At 35.9% G+C, this 19,824-nt stretch overlaps 2 protein-coding genes across 3 annotated transcripts; one reads left to right on the forward strand and one right to left on the reverse strand.

Annotated features, from left to right (window-relative positions):
* Positions 1-5,035: 5,035 nt before the first annotated feature.
* LOC137745779 (pentatricopeptide repeat-containing protein At2g33680) lies at positions 5,036-10,020 on the forward strand. 2 transcript variants are annotated; one of them, XM_068485791.2, is made up of 3 exons: positions 5,036-5,354; positions 6,697-6,758; positions 7,439-10,020. In XM_068485791.2, the coding sequence occupies exons 1-3, from the start codon at positions 5,118-5,120 to the stop codon at positions 9,573-9,575; spliced, it is 2,436 nt and encodes an 811-aa protein (XP_068341892.2). In that variant the 5' UTR covers positions 5,036-5,117; the 3' UTR covers positions 9,576-10,020. The 2 variants fall into 2 exon arrangements, with proteins under 2 accessions (XP_068341892.2, XP_068341893.2); XM_068485792.2 differs by having other exon boundaries at positions 5,054-5,354; positions 6,697-6,788.
* Positions 10,021-11,131: 1,111 nt separating this feature from the next.
* LOC137746225 (Remorin family protein) lies at positions 11,132-13,443 on the reverse strand. The gene is made up of 2 exons (XM_068486299.2): positions 12,568-13,443; positions 11,132-11,776 (listed from the first exon to the last, which is right to left on the reverse strand). The coding sequence occupies exons 1-2, from the start codon at positions 13,273-13,275 to the stop codon at positions 11,585-11,587; spliced, it is 900 nt and encodes a 299-aa protein (XP_068342400.2). The 5' UTR covers positions 13,276-13,443; the 3' UTR covers positions 11,132-11,584.
* Positions 13,444-19,824: the final 6,381 nt, after the last annotated feature.

The raw sequence follows: 19,824 nt of genomic DNA on the forward strand, positions 1-19,824 counted from the left end.
AATGACACACTAGAGAAGATAACCATGAAGCTAGGAAATAAACTACACAGAAAGAAGGAGAATATAATGAAGAAGCATAAAGTAGTACTCTAAAGAGAGAAAGAAAGAGTGATGATCGAAGAAGCACAAGTTATTAGTTAAGGGTATAGGTTGTCAAGGGTCAAACAAGAACTATAAGTTTACATTGTGTGTTTTAAATTATGTAACTTTGTTTTAAATTAATTCCTTCAAATGCATTAGGTTAGGTTGTTTTAAGGGTTTAGTTGTTCTCTACATTTAACTCTCCCGTTGTTAAGAAAGCGATCTATTTATGCATTTTCCTTTAACGTATCAGCTTTCATTAAGTTTTTCTTGAGAAATTTGGAAAATTAACCAAAATTTGGACCATGAATAGAATTTCAGGCAATTATTAATTTTTTTTTTTAAATAATTCTAACCAAAGTTTAACATAAAAGTACTTAAACACTGTTCCTGAAAATTGCTAAAGATATATTCTGCAACTTGTATTCCTTCGGCCTAATCGGCTTTCCCTGATGAGCTCCACCTCTCCACTCCCACTTTGTTAACAAGTTCATGATGAATCAAAGTAGAACAAAAAAATTACCCCAAAAACATGAGATGTCTAACATTGAGAACCGCTCACCACCAATCATATCTTAATTTACCAAATTATGTGATTGTAATTTTAATAATTTTGCTATTTGATGCCTCTGATTATATGCAATACAAAAGGTTGCATGGGTGGATTACAAGTTTCATTGTTGTGGTGCTTGTGGATTGGTGGGCCTTATGATTAGAGAAAAAATTGCCAGATGTTGATTGATAGTTGTTTTTTTAGCAAGCAACTAAAAATGAAAATCTTTAATGGAGATGCCATTTTTCCTGCATACATCGAAATATGTTGTATTCTGCAGTGCGACCCTTGAGAGCAAGAATGATGATATCATCATCTTCAAAAACAACCCTACCTGCTCCAAGATGATCTCTTGCATCTTTAAACTTCTTTAGGTACTTAGAAATTGAATCAGACCAATGTTTATTGTTTTGAAGCTAAGTCTTTAATTGAAAGATACTTTCTTTAGTCACAAATGAGAACTATTACTACCTATGATACAAGACAATGTAGTTGATGACATAGTTGCAGTAATAAGCAGCATAATTGCACGATTGTGCAGTTTCCAAACTTGGTAGGCTTCTGTGTCCACTTGCCACATTTGAATCATTGACAAATCTTGATGGACATTTATTGGTACCATCCACAAATTCTAGGATCCCATGACCTTCAAGAAGTAATGTGATTTGAAAACACCATGTCAAGTAGTTGGTGTCATCCAATTTCACTGTAACAGATGTCGATACTGTTGAAATACGACTAGTAATTAGTGATTGAACAATTTGCAGCTACGCTGTTGTAACCATTGTCGTAGAAATAGAGAAATTTCTTCACTGCTGTGTTGTCAAACAGTTGATCTTCGTGATCAAGAACTCCAATTTTCTTGTGAATCAGATGATTGTACTTGCCCAATTTTATCTCAGAAGGTGTACAAACTAGAGGATTGAGAAGAGAAGAGAGAATTTTTCAATGAGATTGAGGAAGCGCCGGATCATTTATTGGCTCTGATACTATGTGAGAATTAAAGAAATGTAGAGTTATGCAGAAAAGAATGCACATAGAAATTAAAGAGAGAAAACTTGAGAGTTTTGTGAATTGTTCTTTCTTCATTAACAAGAATTGTTTTACAAAGAGTTATATACTAATCCACTACAAAGCTTACTAGTTAAGCTAATACAATGTGCTAGCACCATATGACAACAAACTACAATCCTAACTACCTTTATAACAACCATCTTCATCTAATGACAGATGGCACAATCTTAACCATTGTATTCTTTTCACTTGGATCACCATCTTTGATATCTTTACAGATGTCATTTCCCCTTGGAGTGCATTTGCTTAGTATTTAAGCTTATGAAAGCCAGTCAAAACATATTTGAAGTGCGAAGTACCATCGCATATGATCAATAACCTTCTCAAACAAATTTGTAAAAGTTTATGGCCTTGTCACTTCATGAGTGTTTGAAACCTGCTAATATCTTTTAAAAAACTCAAAGGAAAGAAGAATCCCGAGATCAAGATCATCGATGTAAAAATTGGTCGCCTTACATCGATGATGGATGAGTATGGGGCACTTGAAATGGTTATGCTCCAATCCAAGGCTCTAGAGATGCTGCTACTAATAATATGATAGTGATGTTGATTTTGCTTTGAGATATTTTATTTGAACCCATATAATCTCATTCTACACTCAAGTTAAATTTTAAATGTGAGATGCCTTTTTTAATCTATTACAAAATTACCATCAAGTACAAAATAAAATTAACAATATAATTAAAATTTACCTATAAACACACTAATTAATAAACCACTGAGGGCATGAGGATCCATTAAATTCAAAATCTGGAAAAAAAAAAAAAAAAACAAATTGGCTTTAAGGAGCCTATCTTTCTTGACATCTTCATTGAATATAAATAAGGGGGCTATCTTTCTTGATACTTCAGTCTACTATGTACTTTCAACCTTCCTTCACTAGCCTAATCTTTTAGTACTAAAATTGTTGCTTCCTATTAAGGTTTAATCCTTTGAAGCAACCACATGGTGTTTACTGTGAACACCCACATCAACCGCTGTTTGCTGACCTCAAATATGTACTCTGTTGCCCATCAATCCCCATGGTTGGCAAAGAAGGATGACTGGAACAAGAGAACCTCTATAAGCAGAAGTGATAAAGGTCGAGTAAACACGTCATTTCACTCGACCAATTTTTGCTTCTTGTTTGTGACTTTTTTTCTAGAAGCTATACTATTATTGAAAGGCTCTTTTTCTTCTAGAACCTCTACTAGATTAACTTGATGGTGAGCTAATCATCTTATTAGATTAATGTATGGATTCACCAGCTACTTAAAGAGCATTATGTCTTTTGGTAAAAGGGAACATGAATTGTGCGGGCAATCACAATGGATATATTCATGGAAATGCCTCTCAACAACAATTGCTATCCAAATGAATTCATGACACCCCTAATACTAGCTTAAGCATTTGGGCATAATAAACATTACAAACCAGACAAAAGAACCCATTTTATATATTTTCTGTATTTATATAATTATTATTACTATTGTGTGCTTGTATTCATAAAATGATTTTGAGTTATGTAATTCATCAAGGAGAGTAATTATTGTGGCAATGGCTAAGTTTGAATAAATCTTGTTTATGAAGCGGCAATGAGGTAAGAACAATGGGAATCCAATTTAAAACCCAACTCGATTTCCATTGTATGAGATAAGCACAAAAGGACTGCAACATATGATTTAATTACTTCATCTAATCTTTTCTAATCACATACCTTCCCAATTCCAGATTGCTTGTTTGATCAATTCATCAAACATGACTCCAAATATGTATTGACATTATACTCTGATAAATGAAATAAACATCATTCATTTGGCTGCTCTCTTTTATGCTTTGAATGAGTTGGAGAAGGTTTTGGTCTGTAGATAAATTTACATATTGAATTGGGTTTGTGAGGACAATTTAGGTAATAAATTTAGGTTTAAAGAAATATTGATAATTTCATTAAAAATAATATGGGTGTAGAAAGAGGTTACATGAGTTCAAATAAAATTTCACTCTTGCTTTTTTATTACGTAAACGAGTCATTAAATTGAACAAGTAGCCATATTTAATTGGTTTCTATGTGTACATGTTCAATGAAAGTCATTGGCGAATAGGATTTTCTCACTTCTAGTTCTGCCTTTCCTTTCACACTTTCTACTTTGCGTTTGTCTCTTTATAAATAAAGCAACACAAATTGTTAACGTGATCCAGTCGTGACCGTTCAAATACGAAAGGAGTGAATGTGAAATAAAAAGGGTGAGAGTTCATGTACAGCCATTGGGGTTATATGGCATGTTTTCCAAAGGGGAATGGAATGGTGGGAATCGGAATTGCACATATCCCCAAACATTCCAGCGTTTACCCAACCATCAGGAGTGGTCAAAATAATCGTGGGACCCGCATAAAATTAGGAATTCAACTCCTGAAATAGCCGGAGTTCGATTCTTAAGTGGAAGGAGGTATTTGAATTCCTGGAAATGGTCTCCATCAGGAATCCAAATTTTATACCGGTAATACCCTCAAACTCCAAAGATGAGAAGAGTGTGAGTGTATGCAGCCCTTACGATTATGATAGCTGGCCATAGGTGCTGCCTTCAAGCCCTTACTTGACAAGGCTCGCATTTCTGATGAAGACCAAAGAAAAGGGAAGATCGTGGTCTCGCAATCAGGGGCGGGTTGACATCAGAGAAAGATGGGGACAAGAGAGAGATGCCCGAGGAATTTTAGAAAATGGTGGGTTGGTAGAGAAAGATGGGGAAGATAGGGGAAAAGATAGAGAGGTGCCTGGGAAATTTAGAAATGGATGGGTCAGCACAACATCAAAGAGATAGGGGAGAGAGAGAGAGGATATGAGGATTTATTTTATGTTGGTAACTGGTAACGACCAATGAAAGAATAAAAGTTACTAGAACATAAAAAAATAGTTATTCTCTCTACTGAAAAATGAAAAAAATATTAGTTTTTCTAAAAATAATTAGATATAAAATAAATTAGTTACAATAGGAGTATGTTAGTAATCACATTAATTTTCATTTCGATTTATATGAATTATTAAACAGTTTATATAAATCAATATCATTCAATTTTAGTAAATGTATATAACAGAAATTTGATTCTGATTCCACTTCATTCAAATTCTTTATCATTTCAATTCCTCTCAATCTAATTAGGGATAGTAAATGAACCCATAAATTGGGAAATAGATCCTCTCTGGATTTCTCTCTCCAAAACCATTAAATCAAGTGATTCAGACTCTTAAAATTTGATCTAATAGTTAAAAAAAAAAGTTAATAAAAACTTTTAAAAATTATAATAATTTTTTATCGTAAGATCAAATTTCAAAGACATATCACTTGATTTGATTTGATGGCTTAGAGGAAAGAGATTTCCATAAATTGAATGGAGAAAGGTTGAACACTATAATATCCAGTGAGTGAGAGCCATGGAGATGGCAACCTGCAGCTTCCACAGCTCCTCCTCCTCCATCCCGAACACTAGAAGCACTAGCATTTCCTCTTCTCTTCCAGTCGCCAAGCAACTCTACGCCTTCACCTTACCTTCTTCCTCAACCGCCAAAATCACCACATTCTCCGCTCCCCGAAACCCTTCTCCACTCACCCGCCAGTCAAATGCTCCGTCTCCGAAGCCACTGAAGCCGCCGCCACCGCCACCGCAGCAGGTACTTCCGCTTCTTCATCTTCTCTTGCAATCTTTCATTTCTATGCCTCTGTTCGTTCATTTCCTATTTACTGCATCAATTTCATACTTAGAGCACATTGGTTTCACAATTTATCTTCGAAATAGTCTCGTAGCTATAGAGTTTGTTTTCGTGCTTGATTTTGTAGATTTTGTGTGTGTGTGTGTTGGTTGGGAATGGTGGGTAAGGTTAGTCTAATTGGGAAATGGGTTCTTGTCTTAGAGAGGAGTAAGTTGATGAGGAGAAGTAACATAAGGAACATACCTGGACCTGCTATTGACAAGGATGGTGTAAACACTTCACCGATTGTCGGGCGTGAGGTCTGTGTTTGCCCTCTAATTTGCCATGGGCCCTGCGGGAGACATTCCAAGCCGAACAGTATGCTTATGTAGTAATTTCTATAGATGTTTACTGTCTCAGATTATGATAACTTTCCCAATTCCTTAGTTTTCCCTTGGAGTATATGTATGAACAAGCCAAAGTCTAAAGAGGTGAAACTGTCTAGGATATTCGGAAAAATGATCTGAATTTTGTAAAGTACTGACTCTTTTATTACGGGATTTCTTTCAATGAAAGTCAAGAGGATGACATGTAGCCCAGCCCTCATGGCAGTCATTGGTCCAACCTCTTCGCTTGTTAGATCTCTCTTTTCATGGATCTTTTTAAAAAATCAACAAATTTGAAATCACTTCAACCTAACTATGATTAAATAAATAATGAACACAGTCTATCTGTGAAGAACTGAAATATAGATGATGATAATTCAAATACCAAGCAATTTTCAACTTTTTGTTTCCAGGGATTATTCTTAGATGGGAGTCTAAAGTTTAGATAGTTCAGATACCCAGACCATTTTGCAATTTGGCACCAACGATGCACCCTTTTAGTTTCAGAAAGGATCCCTATTCAGAGGGGCCTTTATAACCATATGAGGTGATTGTGTTGAACTTTTATTGTTTCTGATGTTTAGGAAGACAGTGAAGGGTTGAAATAATTACTGTCACCGGTTGAAGACCAATACGTCTGCTCCATTTTGAACGATTGGAATCCAAATAAGCACGTTGTCATATTACTTAAAAATAATAATAATGCAGTGCTTAATTCATAAAAACTGTGATGCCGTGGTTTGTACAAATTTACAAATATAGAGACGGTATTGCCAAATACTTTCTTTTCTTTTCTTGAGGAAAATATCAATTTTACAAATATAGAAACGGTATTGCCAAATGCTTACTTTTCTTTTCTTGAGGCAAATATTGTCTTGAGTTACAGATCATACCACTCGTCTGGTATCAGTCATTTCTGTCATTTGGATTGCTTGCAGATCGCCGCTGTGGAGGTGCCAGAAGAACATATGGGCTCTGTTGTTGAGCTTACTGGCAAAAGGTGGGGCTGATTTGATATGCAAGGAGTGGGGTGTGTAGAAATTTTCCTGCTTTTATTTTCATCTTTAACTAATCATCTTTTAATAAATTCAATGTAAATGCATAAAGTATAATCAGAAGTGATAAGCTAGTAGACTCAGAAGTGATACTAGCATGATAATATTTACAGCATACTTTTCTTTAAAAAGCTATCAGTTGTTATGATGCAACATAAGTTTGCACAATGTAATACATAGATTTATATATAAATATAACCATAAATGTTTAAACATCATTTGCCAATCTATAACTATACGCATCTGCTTGTGCAGGTGAAATTTCTCTGCACACTCACATATCCTACATACATGATGCACATTAATTGATCTGCACTTGAACATCCAGACCATAATATTTCTGTACCACAATTGCTTGTCCTGTTGCTCTCTTATATAATAATATGCACATGTCTGGCTGTGAAATGATTAGGAGTATGAAACTCAAAAGAACATTGATAAGTTAATGTTTAATTTTCACTTGTTCAACAATTTGTCCTTCCCCCCACGGGTGGTGGGTACCATGGAGGTGTTATACATACTCTCATTTGTTTGTCTGATTATGGCCATAGACAGTTATTACTTGAATTTTCTGCTTAGTAATGCATCATTTTTATCTGATTATTTCAACTTATATATGCACTAGGGTGGAAGGCACAACCTTCTTCAAACAACGAGAATACACACTTCTCTTCAATGACTGGCTTCTGCTCCTCCAACTCTCAATTGGGTCCAAAATCCTCATTCTGGGTCAGGCAATTCATGCATTTTTACTCAAATGTGGCTGCCAGAATGACACATTTCAGGGCAACAATCTTGTCAACTTGTACTCGAAATTCAAAAGACTGGATGATGCACATCACCTTTTCGATGAAATGCCTGTTAGAAACACAATCACTTGGACTTCTCTCATGAAGGGGTATTCTGACATTGGTGACCTTGAATCTGTCTTCCACGTTGCACGTGATATGTTTTGCAGCGACGAGAAGTTTAACGAGCATACGTGCTCGGTGATTTTGGAGGCGTGTAGTTCACTTGAAGACAGGAGAAGTGGGGAACAGGTTCATGGTTTTGTTGTAAAAAGTGGGCTTCAGGAGAATGTTGTTGTGGCCACTTCTTTGGTTTGTATGTACTCTAAAAGTGGCTTCTTGGGTGATGCAGAGAAAGTGTTCAATGACATGGATTACAAAGATGTTCAGTGTTTAAATTATATGATTTTAGAATATGGGAAGGCGGGCTGTGGAGAGAAAGCAATTGGGGCCTTTGTATATCTTCTGAGTTCTGGCTTAGAGCCAAATGATTATACTTTTACCAATCTGATTAGTGCATGCGATGGAGATGTGGGTGTGGATGAATGCTTGCAATTACATGGGCTTGCTGTCAAGTATGGTATTGTGGGTGAAACTTCTGTTGGAAATGCAGTAATAACCATGTACGGAAAGCACGGGATGGTTGAAGAAGCTGAGGCAATGTTTTATTTACTGGATGAGAGAAACTTAATTTCTTGGACCGCGCTTTTGTCAATGTATGTAAAAAATGGACGTGGTGATATGGCCCTCAATGCTTTCTTAAAAATACTCGATCGAGGTATTTGTGTTGATTCTAGCTGTTTATCTACCGTGATTGATGCCTGTTCAGAGTGCAGAAATCTGGAATTGGGATGTCAGATCCATGCATTTTGCATCAAGCTTGATTTTTACTCTTGTGTCAACGTTGGGACTGCGTTGATTGACATGTACGCTAAATGTGGGAGCCTTCAATCTGCAAGACAGGTTTTTGATGGCCTTTCAGGTAAAAACACCGCTTCATTTAATGCAGTACTTGTTGGATTCATGGAACAACGTAGAGATGTTGAAGAGGATTCCATGGTCTTATTTAGTCGGTTGAGGTCGTCTGGTGTAAATCCAGATTTCATAACGTATTCACGACTCCTTAGTGTAGCAGCTGAAGAAGCTTGCTTAGAAAGGGGGAAGAGTCTCCATGCTTGCACTATTAAAGCTGGATTTGAAGCCAATTCCACTGTATCTAATGCTGTAATTACCATGTATGCCAAATGTGGTAGCATTGAAGAAGCTTATCAAATGTTCAATGGTATGAATAGTCGTGATTGCATATCGTGGAACGCCATAATTTCTGCACATGCCCTTCATGGAGAAGGCAACAAAGCACTTTCACTTTTTGAATCAATGAAGGGAGAAGGGTTTGCCCCTGATGAGCTCACGCTATTGGCTACTCTGCAAGCTTGCAGTTACAATGGACTATGGGAAACTGGGTTACGCGTATTCAACGAAATGGAGCCAAAATATGGAACTAAGTCAGGAATTGAGCACTTTGCATGCATGGTGGATCTTCTGGGTCGGTCTGGGAATTTTTCAGAAGCCATCAATTTCATCCACAGAAGTCCATTTCCAGATTCACCTATGCTTTGGAGAACTTTAGTGAATGTGTGCATGATAAGTGGGAATTTGAATTATGGCATGTTAGCCTCAAAACATTTGCTTGACTTGCAACCTGAGGACGCTGGGTCTTACATACTTGTTTCAAATATGTATGCTCGAGGAGGAATGTTTGATGAGGCTGCAAAGATTCGAACCATTATGAATGACTTGAAAATGAACAAAGAAGCAGGATGCAGCTGGATTGACGTTGGTAATAAATTTCATTATTTTGTTGCAAGTGATATGGGCCATCCAAAAAGTGCTGAAATTTATGCAGAACTCAAATCTATTGAAGGTTTTAATAAACAAATGAGTGATGATAGATGTGATCTCCATCTGATTTGAGATCTGATATCTGCATCGAAACAATCAGCGTCTTCTTCCTTTGAGATTTGCTGCAAGTACAATTTGTACAATTCATTGCACATGTAGCCCATGGAACTTGATCACTTCTCTTACATGGAGATGTCAATCGAGATGAAGAGTATCAGTCAAGGAGCTTTTGTTTCAGTAAGTGGTCCTCTTTTATCTTGAAACTTGTTTTCTGTTTTACAACTTTAGAATTAGATTAGTAAGAGAAGACAAGCTGACATATGGATATATCATTCACTTGATTGTAAAAGTTTGACATTGTGATGGAATTATGTAAATAAACACACAAGTTTGTCTTACAGTTGGATGGAACTCCTATTTTTTCCTGTAAATGCCACCTGAATTCAATTAGAGATTCCGGTGTGTAGCAATGTTCAGGACTCATTAAAGAAGTAAATCTGTTTGTTTACCTGTGCTAGACTTTGGTCTTTTCGTACTCTGTTGTTTGTATATGATAAAAATCTCTAATCAAAGTTTGAAAGTTCGAACTTTGTAATCAATAAAATGATCGAAATGGGAAGAGCTGTGTGAGAGATATTATCTGCTTTATCACAAACTACACAAATAGGAAGTAGCATCTAACTTGCCTTGTTAGCCAAAACTAAAAGTTAGAACCTTAAACTCCCCATCATAAACATGAAAGAAATCTAGGCGATATCCATTGTTCGAATTTGAAGGGAAAGATCTTTCCTGTTTGCGTTTTTCTACTAAACAAATAAGACCTTATTTGTAGCAACTGTTTAGGTGACAATATGTCCGATATTGGTGATATATAATTTTCGAAGTTCCAAAACTTTGGACATTGCCACCACATTGGGGAATACCAAATGGTCCAAGTTCGTTGTCACGGACTGAAGACAAAATGCTTTCTACTGTTAAAATCTTTTCTTTTGCTTTTGAAACTGGTGTTGCATTTTATTAACGGAACTGCTTTCATGCTTGTAAAGTAAGTTGTAATTCCGGGCACTAAGCAAACTTTTGTTTGTTTATTTTTACTCAACACTGGTCTGTGGACGCCTAAAATCCTTGTTGTAACAGAGGATTATAGAGTAAGAAGGTACCAAAAGTCCTAGGTCTGAAGGCCTGTCTTTCTTCATTGCCAGGCTTGCATTAGTTTGAGTTAGGTTGAATAGGAGAGGATGTTGCCACTTGTTTTCGGTCTTATGGTTGGATATGAAGAATATTTTGAGGGAAACATCGTCATGAATTTTGTAGTGGCACGAGACGATTGCGTCTTGAAGTGTTGTCTTGATCCAGCTCCCATCTTGAGACAAAAAATAAGAAACAAGAACCAGCAGTTTTACCATTGCTTTGATGGTTCGCCTCCAAGAAGTAGCAGTTTTAACTTTCACAAGATGAATACCGAGTTTTTCATCATATCATAGATCGTTGGTCATTTGCTACCTACCTGTAGCGAGGTAGGGTGTGCCGTGTAGGGCTTAGGCTAGACTCAACCTTTTGATACAATCAATCACTTTAATACTCTGCTTACTCGCAAATTCAAACCACTAGGCATGGCAAATACAGAATTACTGCAAATTATCATTCCATTTCATAGGCGGAAAATAAAATACACCAAATTAGGCGGAAAATAAAATACACCAAATTAGGCGTAGGAAATTATATGTATTACAACATCACACTTAACCTCCTGCCCAAGAATACGAAAACTGCACAAGACTCGACGTTTTTCCACTACAATAACTAGCAAATCCATCCCAAAATTCCAGCACACTTAAGACACTCATAAGAACGCATCAACCAAAAACACTCAAAATTCATAGTTGCCAGATTTCTCTGACTTCACTGCCCCATTTCATATAGGGGAGCCTTTGTTCAAAAGGTAAAGGCCCTTGCATCATATGATCATGCGGCACTTATTTGCCCAAATAATTTTTTTTTGTTTTTGTTTTTCGGGTTTTGTTTGTGGGTATGGAATTTGTTTGGGATATTATAAAAAAATAATTAAGGGGGCTAGAAGCCTAGAAGAAGGATTTTTTGGCAGGTGCTCTTCCAACAGCTCTCATTAGATTGGCAACTTCAAGAACCCTAGCCACTTTTGTTCCCCTTTTAGCCTCAGCCGATGCCTTCCTCTCCTCTGCTTTCCTACGTGCTTTGGCTATATCATTTTGCATCTTCTCTAGGGCTCTTGCTCTTTTCTCCTCCAACTTTCTCTGCATGCACACATTATGTGATCATTTACTTGGCCTATATATTATGAGTATTCATTTTCAAATTACCCAAAATGCAAGGAAAGCGGGAACACGTCCAAAAATGAATATAAAGTAAGAAAATTGGTTAACATGATTAGGAATTGAATTACAGTAGTTGAATTGGTCAAATTCAAATATCAACGACATATTGATCGATCAAATCATTTCAGCTAGGGAGGTATGAAAAACGATCAGTTAGGCCAACTTCCCAATAACGTGTTAGTTCCATCCAAAAGAAGCTTCAAAGGTCAACGTATGCCATAAGACTATGAAAAGGATGAACATCTTTATCATTGAAGTTATAACTTTGTTGCGATTAGTTGTTTTATCGTGAATTGAAACATAGGCAAGGATAAAAATATTATTAAGACAATATAGTTTCACCAAACAGAAGCTTCAAAGTTCAAATGTTGCTATTTGATGATCACGATAATGATTAATTGTTTCATCATGGATTAGTTGCCTCGTCAAATAATAATGAGAAATCAGCTAAAATGATCAGAAATTAAGCTTAACAGATCAAAATCAAATAGTGACACCATAGCGATCACACATCGACGAGGAAACTGAAAACTGATCACTTTAGGGCAATTCTCAAGAATAATTGGACGGTAAATAGTATGAAGTCGCTAAAAAAGAAAGTGGTAAATCTTCCTAGTTTCAACTAGTCAGAGAAACCATCATGGGAAATCAAATTTTCCAACATGCACAAAAATATCACTATCCAAATCAGTTTTTAGCAACGTACGTACCTCTACTTTCTTCATCCATGAAGAAGCTTTCTGTACCTGCTCACTTTCCCACCCATTAATAATAGCATCCTCCCTCTTAAACCTGTTATTAAGCTTGGCAATCTTGTTGTTTTGCCAAGCCGATATCTTTGTTTCAACCTCTTCCTTCTTCACCCGATGCACCGACACCGTCTGATCGCCGCCGCTGCCGCCTTGGTAATCCCGAGTCCTAACCATGCTTGACGAAGAGCCAATTCTATGATTATTAGCCTCACTATTCCTTGGAGAATAAGGAACTGGGTCCACAGGGTTGTAATTATCCGGGACTATAGCCAAAGGGTTGGTCTCCAGCTCCTCCTCAGGCATATTGTTATCCTCCTCCTCTCCAATCCTTCCCAAATTATTGTCATTAGTACCGTGGTCACTATCATTGGTGGTACTATTATTAGTCCCGATTGCTGACCCTGCAACCACAAGAGCACTGAATTCTCTACTCATGGTAGTGAAGTTCTCAGTTGAAGCTGTTCCTAACTCAGTGCTGGCCATGGACAAAGATGATGATCTATGGCTACCAGTTTCCCAAGCTTCTCTTCTACGGCCGTGGTTGCCGGGAGGCGGTGGACGAGGCGGTGTCAAGGCATGGATGTCCCTGATGATCTGCTCTTGATCTTCACCATGATCATCATGATCTTGTGCTGCTTGGCTAGTCCCAGCCCCTTGATCATTCATCTCAGATGGTTTGAGTGTGCGTGTGTACGTCAAAAGTGTTTGAGAAAATGAAATGGGGTTTTGAGAGTACTAGGATTGGCGGATCAGCTGAGAAATTAAGAGTACCAGGGACTTATGAATTGTCTATTTGTATTGCTAGTGACAGTTGACAAGGGTTTAATTAAAGTGTAAAGGAGCCACACATGGAAGTAGATTTGGATAGGTTTGAATAACGTAAATAAGGCCAAATTAGGGCTGTTAATTATCCCAATGGGATAAAAAGTGCTTTGGGTTAAGATTATCCATTTTTAAATGAAATTTATTTGTTCAGTCCCTTAGTTCTAATCTTATTCTTCTGTTGGCTCACTTTGTATGGATTCTTTAACTTGCATCCTCTCCTTGAACATTGGCATCCACATGTACTAGTTAGTAGACATAGCTTAAGTGGGATTGCACTTAACAAAATAAAAAGCGTAGTAATGAACAATATTTGATAAAACATTTTTTTTAAGAAAACAAACGATATTATTTATACTAAGAGGGAGTGGTGGATTTAGGCTCACAATAGACTAGTGGTTTGAATTTATATTTGGCGAGAATCAAACCTAAAACCTCTTACTTACAAGCGAAGAGGATTATCATTAAACCGTAGTATTAAGTGACATATTTGATCAACTTTTAAGATACCAAATTTGAACATAAAATTTAAATTTGACGGCCTGTGTAGCACTTTGACATTTTTTTAAAAGTTTACTCTTCACCCAATATGTCAAATTTTAAATATAAAATAAAAATTTATATTTATTTTCTTTGCATTAGTAATGAAAGAAAATGAACTAAAAGGTACTAAAATATTTAGACATTTCATTGGTAACGAAAGGAAATGAAAAGACAATGGTTAAACACAAAAAAAATAAAAATAAATAAATAAATAAATAAAAGAGAACAAATAAAAGTTTTTACTAAGTAATTAAAAATTATTTGAAACTGTTGTCAAATTTGACAATAACCATATTTATTGACTTTCTACATCATGTCACATAGGAATTGGTATTTCAATCGGAAAACATTAATATTGTCATTTTTTACTGTTATTTCTAATATAGACTTTTTGACTTCTCTGTTGAAAATGCTCTAAATTGTTATCTCTAGTATTTATCATATTGTATTATTTTTTTATTTTATTTTTTGTTACAACCGAATTATGCTCTAAATGGAGTGAATATTCTACGAACATGAATGACTGAGCTAAGTAACTGGGTAGTGAGCTCAACATGAATATTATATTTCCTCAACATTCATGTGAATCGAAATTGAAATTTCTTATTTATAAGTGAAGAAAGACATTAACCGATGTCATATTAGTTTATTGATTCTTTTAATATGCACTCTTACTTTGCCACCCTACCTTCACTTTTACGAAAGTAGAAAACTTCACTGTCTAAGCATTTTCTAGACGTCTAGTTAGTTATTGCATGTTGAATTATCATTGGGAATATGATGATTGCACTTGAAGAATATACAATTGGCGATCCAATGCATGGGGCTCCCACCATTTATATCAAAGTCCTTCACTCACAAGTTTCTAATCAACGACTTAATTAGGTTTTAAATAATAATAACAAGGATTGCTAAAACAAGTAGATAATGGATCCATTTGAAGATATATTTCCACAAACTACTCCTGCTTGTAGAAATAATTTTTCGTTTAGAATCCACATATCTCATAGTTGCTCAACTATGCTCATCAGTCATCGCTAATCAGACTAGGTAGACAATTTCAAACTAATTACCTTTGCTATTTTAGTGTTTGGCTTTGTGTGTGCTCGAATTTAAGTCTTTCGTGTTTGTCATTTATGTGGTAAATTTGTATCGATGACGCTTGTTTCTTATGGTGATCGTGTAGGGTTTTATCTAAATTGCTAGTAGTGTGAATTTGTCTCCATATTAGAAAATTGATTACAGGAGTTGGACACCCTCTTGTATTTATTATGTTCTTATTATCAAGACTATTTATGTACACTTACTTAGTATACTACCACTAAATTATGAGTTAAATTATTTTTCTTTTAGTATAAGGTGTATCCTATCATGCATTGATAATAGAGTAATCTTCCTCATCATTCAATTTACCACATAAGACTACAACGTACTTTTAACTCTTTGATTAAACGGTACACCAAAGCAGAACCATTTACCAAAAAAAAAAAAAAAAGGACACAATTATGTGTATGTAGGAGACCTGATTTGTTATTCACTAAACTAACCCCTTAAAGTTAGAACTAGATAGAACTCTCTGCCACCTAACATTTTAATGCCAATTCTCATGTCAACGTTACAAAAATATCGTGTTAAAGTATGAGGTGACAAAGAGTCCATAAAAAGTTTCGTTTTGAGAGAGTCCTCTTAGCATTTCTGATTTGTAGAACAAAGAGGAGGATGTGGGAAAACCAGGAGGATTCTTGCCGGATCCTCTTTGTAAGAATCCTGAAGATCTTTCAATCACATTTGTTCATCGTATATTGTACAGTCAGAAATCATTGTAAATTTTTTTATTTAAAATTGAATATAAATAGTACCTGATAAAAACTGATCGTACGATGTGCAATGAATAAATATGATTGAAGGATCTTTAGAATCCTCACAAAAAATTCCGGCAAAGATCCCTCTCTCGTTGGAAAACAGATCAATGGGCACTAGTGCAAAAGTACACTTTATCCAAATCTTTACCATATTCTATTTAGTAGTGTCGGCCGAAAGGATTTTATCTGAAAAAAGAACAAAAATAAAAGAGAGAATTAGACAGCCTGCAAATATAATGAATTAGGTTTATTGGGGATGGACGGTTCAGACGCTCACCACGCGTCACACCGTAACTATCAAGGTCTTGTTTATGGGATAAACGTGGAATAAACCCAATGGATGATGCATCCATCAGATGTGCACGTGTGTTCCCTCCATGCAAGCGATGGCATCATACCTCTAGATCAAGGACACGTTTAAATATTGATTAATATGCATATTAATCCCGTGGTTAGTCTAAAAATTTGTTTTATCTTATTGGTGACATGTAGGAAAAGATCAAATATGCTTAAAATAATGCGTCTTTTTAGTCTTTAATTTTAATTTTTTGGAGTAGGGTTTTAGCATCCAATTAGAGATCAACATTTGGGGATTGGAGTTTTGGAGCTGTTTAGTGATGTAATTGAAGTGTTAATATGTAAAGTGGAGTTTGACAAGTGTCCACTATTATTAACAAATTAACAATAAAATAATAAAGTTTGGTGTGGAGTTGTTTTCCATTTGATTAGAAATTTGGAACTGAATATAACCCATTCATCTGTCTATTATGAACTGGTGATAATATAATTTGTAAAGCCATAGACTTGGACTTTCCAGGAAGACAAGGATGGAGAGGTATTTTTAAAGATAATTTAATCAAACTATAAGCTTGCAGAAGTGTTATTTGATTTCTTCTTTGAAAAAAGCTAAGTAGAATCTTTTAAAGTGGGACTTTTCATGGATTATTTGCTATCTCACAGTTTAATTTCCATGGCAACATTAACAAACATTTTGCAAAAGGATAATGATAAGTAGACCAAATGATTGTATATGAAGTGACAAAAAATTTATAAAAAGTTCAACTTTTGCGAGTCTCCTAACATTTCTCTTTTCCTTTTGGCACAAAAGTAAGTTTTGGTCAGCTTTTATGATTTTCAAAGTATTAGTGCTTGCACTGACCAACAAAAGAACACGAAACTTGATACCAAAGTTTTGATGAAGGTTGTAGAATTTGGAAATTGTTCATTTTTTCTATCGAATGCAGTCAAATCTGTATGTCTAAAATGACGACTGCTTGTTAAGAGACATGCACGACACGAGATTAATGAGCATTATTACTGGAAATCTAAGAATATATGCCCTTCAAAAGACACAAATCGTCATCATCTTTCATTTGTATCATTTTTTGGAAATTGTAGATTAATGATGCTCGTCCTGTAGGAACTACAAGTTTTGGAGAATCAAAATGGTGACCATATTCAAGTCATACGGGCTTTGGAATCTGGTAGAAAAAAGGGTCACGACTCCATAGTCAAAGAAGAAAAAGAAGTTTGAGGGAACTTTAGAAGAGGATCATGATGAAGATATGGTTGCAATCTTCATGAAAGATGCGAAGACTCTGGGTATAATACAAAATGTAGTTTCAAATCAAAATTTTCCTCGAATAGCTAATGTAGACTCAGCTAAGGTGGCATGGGATTTGCTATTTAGGGAATATCATGGTGGTGATCAGGTTAGATATGTGAAATTTCAAAATTTCTGGCGTGAATTTGAATATGCTAGAATGTGTGATAATAAATCTCTTTCTAACTATCTTACTCGAATAAATGAATTGATCAACCAGATGAAAACATTTGGTGAAGTTTTATCGAATGAGAGACTTGTTCAAAAGGTTCTTATTAGCCTTAGTAAAGTATATGATCTCATATGTCTTGTGATAGAAAATACAAAATGACTTGAAACTGTAGAGTTGCAGGAAGTTGTTGCCATTTTGAAAAGTTGAGCAAATGATTTGATTTGCATACTGTTGATACTACTCAGAAAGCATTTGCATCATTCTCAGTGAGTTCAAAAGGGCAAAATAGGAGTGGAGCACAATTTGGTCCATCTAAATTCCAAAAGAATTGGAGTCCTAAGGGTGAGAACTGGGATTCAAAACCCAAGTTTCAACAGAAACCTTTTGCTAGTTTTGCACAAAATTTGTATCCATCACAGTCAGTGGGTCAAGAAACTACAAAACCAGTGTAAGGTGTGTTCCAAGTTTCACTTTGGTTAGTGCAAATATAAGGGGAAACCTAAGTGTTACAATTATGATAGGTTTGGTCACTGGGATAGAGACTATACTGCAGGTAAATTAATGCAAAATGCAAACTATGGCAATCAAGTGGAAGTGACTGGGACACTATTCTATGCAAATTGTACAATCACTAAACCAAAGGTGACTAGAGAATGGTATGTTGACAATGGTTACAACAACCATATGACAGGTGATTCAAAATTGTTGGTTGATGTAAGAACAAATGATATTGGCAAAGTTCAAATGCCCACAAGGGAATTCGTAAATGTGGTTGGTATGGGCACTCTTGTGATTGATACTAGCAAAGGTAGAAAATATGTCAAAGAAGTAATGTATCTACCTGGATTGAATGAGAACCTACTAAGTGTGGGACAGATGGATGAACATGGTGTAGACATTGAAATTTTGATGAAATGAATGTTGACCAATAATTAAAATTTCAACGCTCACATGTCACATAAATTTTACATTAGCGTGTGACTCAACGAAAAATCGAAATAAATCTGAAAAGTCATCAAATAGGACATGTGTCAATGCTTGGTAGAAATGATTTATTTCATCTGATTATTTAAATCCAAAAATCAAGTTTTGTAATTTTATAAATAGGAAGCCAAGGCATTCATGAATGAGAGAATTGATATCACACTAAAACCTTGAAGCTTTGAAACTCTAAAGCTCTCAAGCAAATCCCAAATGATCAAGAAAGCTCTCTTCGTTCTTCGTCAAATCCTCCTTCAAGATTAAGCCCCAACGGCCCTTGAAGAAAGTGTTCATCGTTCATCATCCGTTCATCCTAAGATCAAGCCCCAACGGCCCTTTGGATCAACAACATCAACAAATCCACACATCCAACCGTTCTTCAAGATCAAGCCCAAAAGTCCTTGAAGATCCGCTCATCCATCAACCTTCAAGATCAAGCCCAAAAGGCCTTGAAGAAACCCGCAAAACCATTATTTAAGATCAAGCCCCGACGCCCCTTGAAGAAAGTGTTCATCATTCATCATCTGTTCATCCTAAGATCAAGCCCTAACGGCCCTTTGGATCAACAACATCAACAAATCCACACATCCAATCGTTCTTCAAGATTAAGCCCAAAAGCCCTTGAAGATCCGCTCATCCATCAACCTTCAAGATCAAGCCCGACGGCCCTTGAAGAAGCTCCCACCTGTTCATCCTAAGATCAAGCTCTAACGGCCTTTTGGATCAACAACTTCAAGATCAAACCCAAAAGCCCTCGACAATCTGTTCATCCCTGTTCTTCAAGATCAAGTCATTGAAGAAACTTTAAGATCAAGCCTCAACGGCCCTTGAAGAAACTTCCAACTGTTCATCCAAGATCAAGCCTCGACATCCCTTGGATCAACAACACGTCAACAAACCAACATCTTACGGAGGTTGAATCAGATGACCAAATTACAAAGAGATTGTAACCCTAAAATCATTAAGACAAAATATTACTTTATACACGTGTTCTTGTCTCGTTCATCGTCAAGAATTTTCGTGTTTACACATGGTTATTACTTACTATTTAGAGGAAAAATATGTAGCATTCTTTATGGTCGATCACTGAAATGTCTTGTGCTCAAATTCAAAATGAAGGAGAATGGATGTTATCCTTCGGCACTAGTACCAAATGATCAAATTGCTTTGAAGGCAAATATCTCCCAATCTACTTGGATCTTGCACAAGAGGTTAGGTTATTTGCATCTCAG

This window comes from Pyrus communis, chromosome 12 (assembly GCF_041283825.1).
Source record: "Pyrus communis isolate YQ-2024b chromosome 12, ASM4128382v1, whole genome shotgun sequence".
NCBI classification, from domain to species: Eukaryota; Viridiplantae; Streptophyta; class Magnoliopsida; order Rosales; family Rosaceae; genus Pyrus; species Pyrus communis.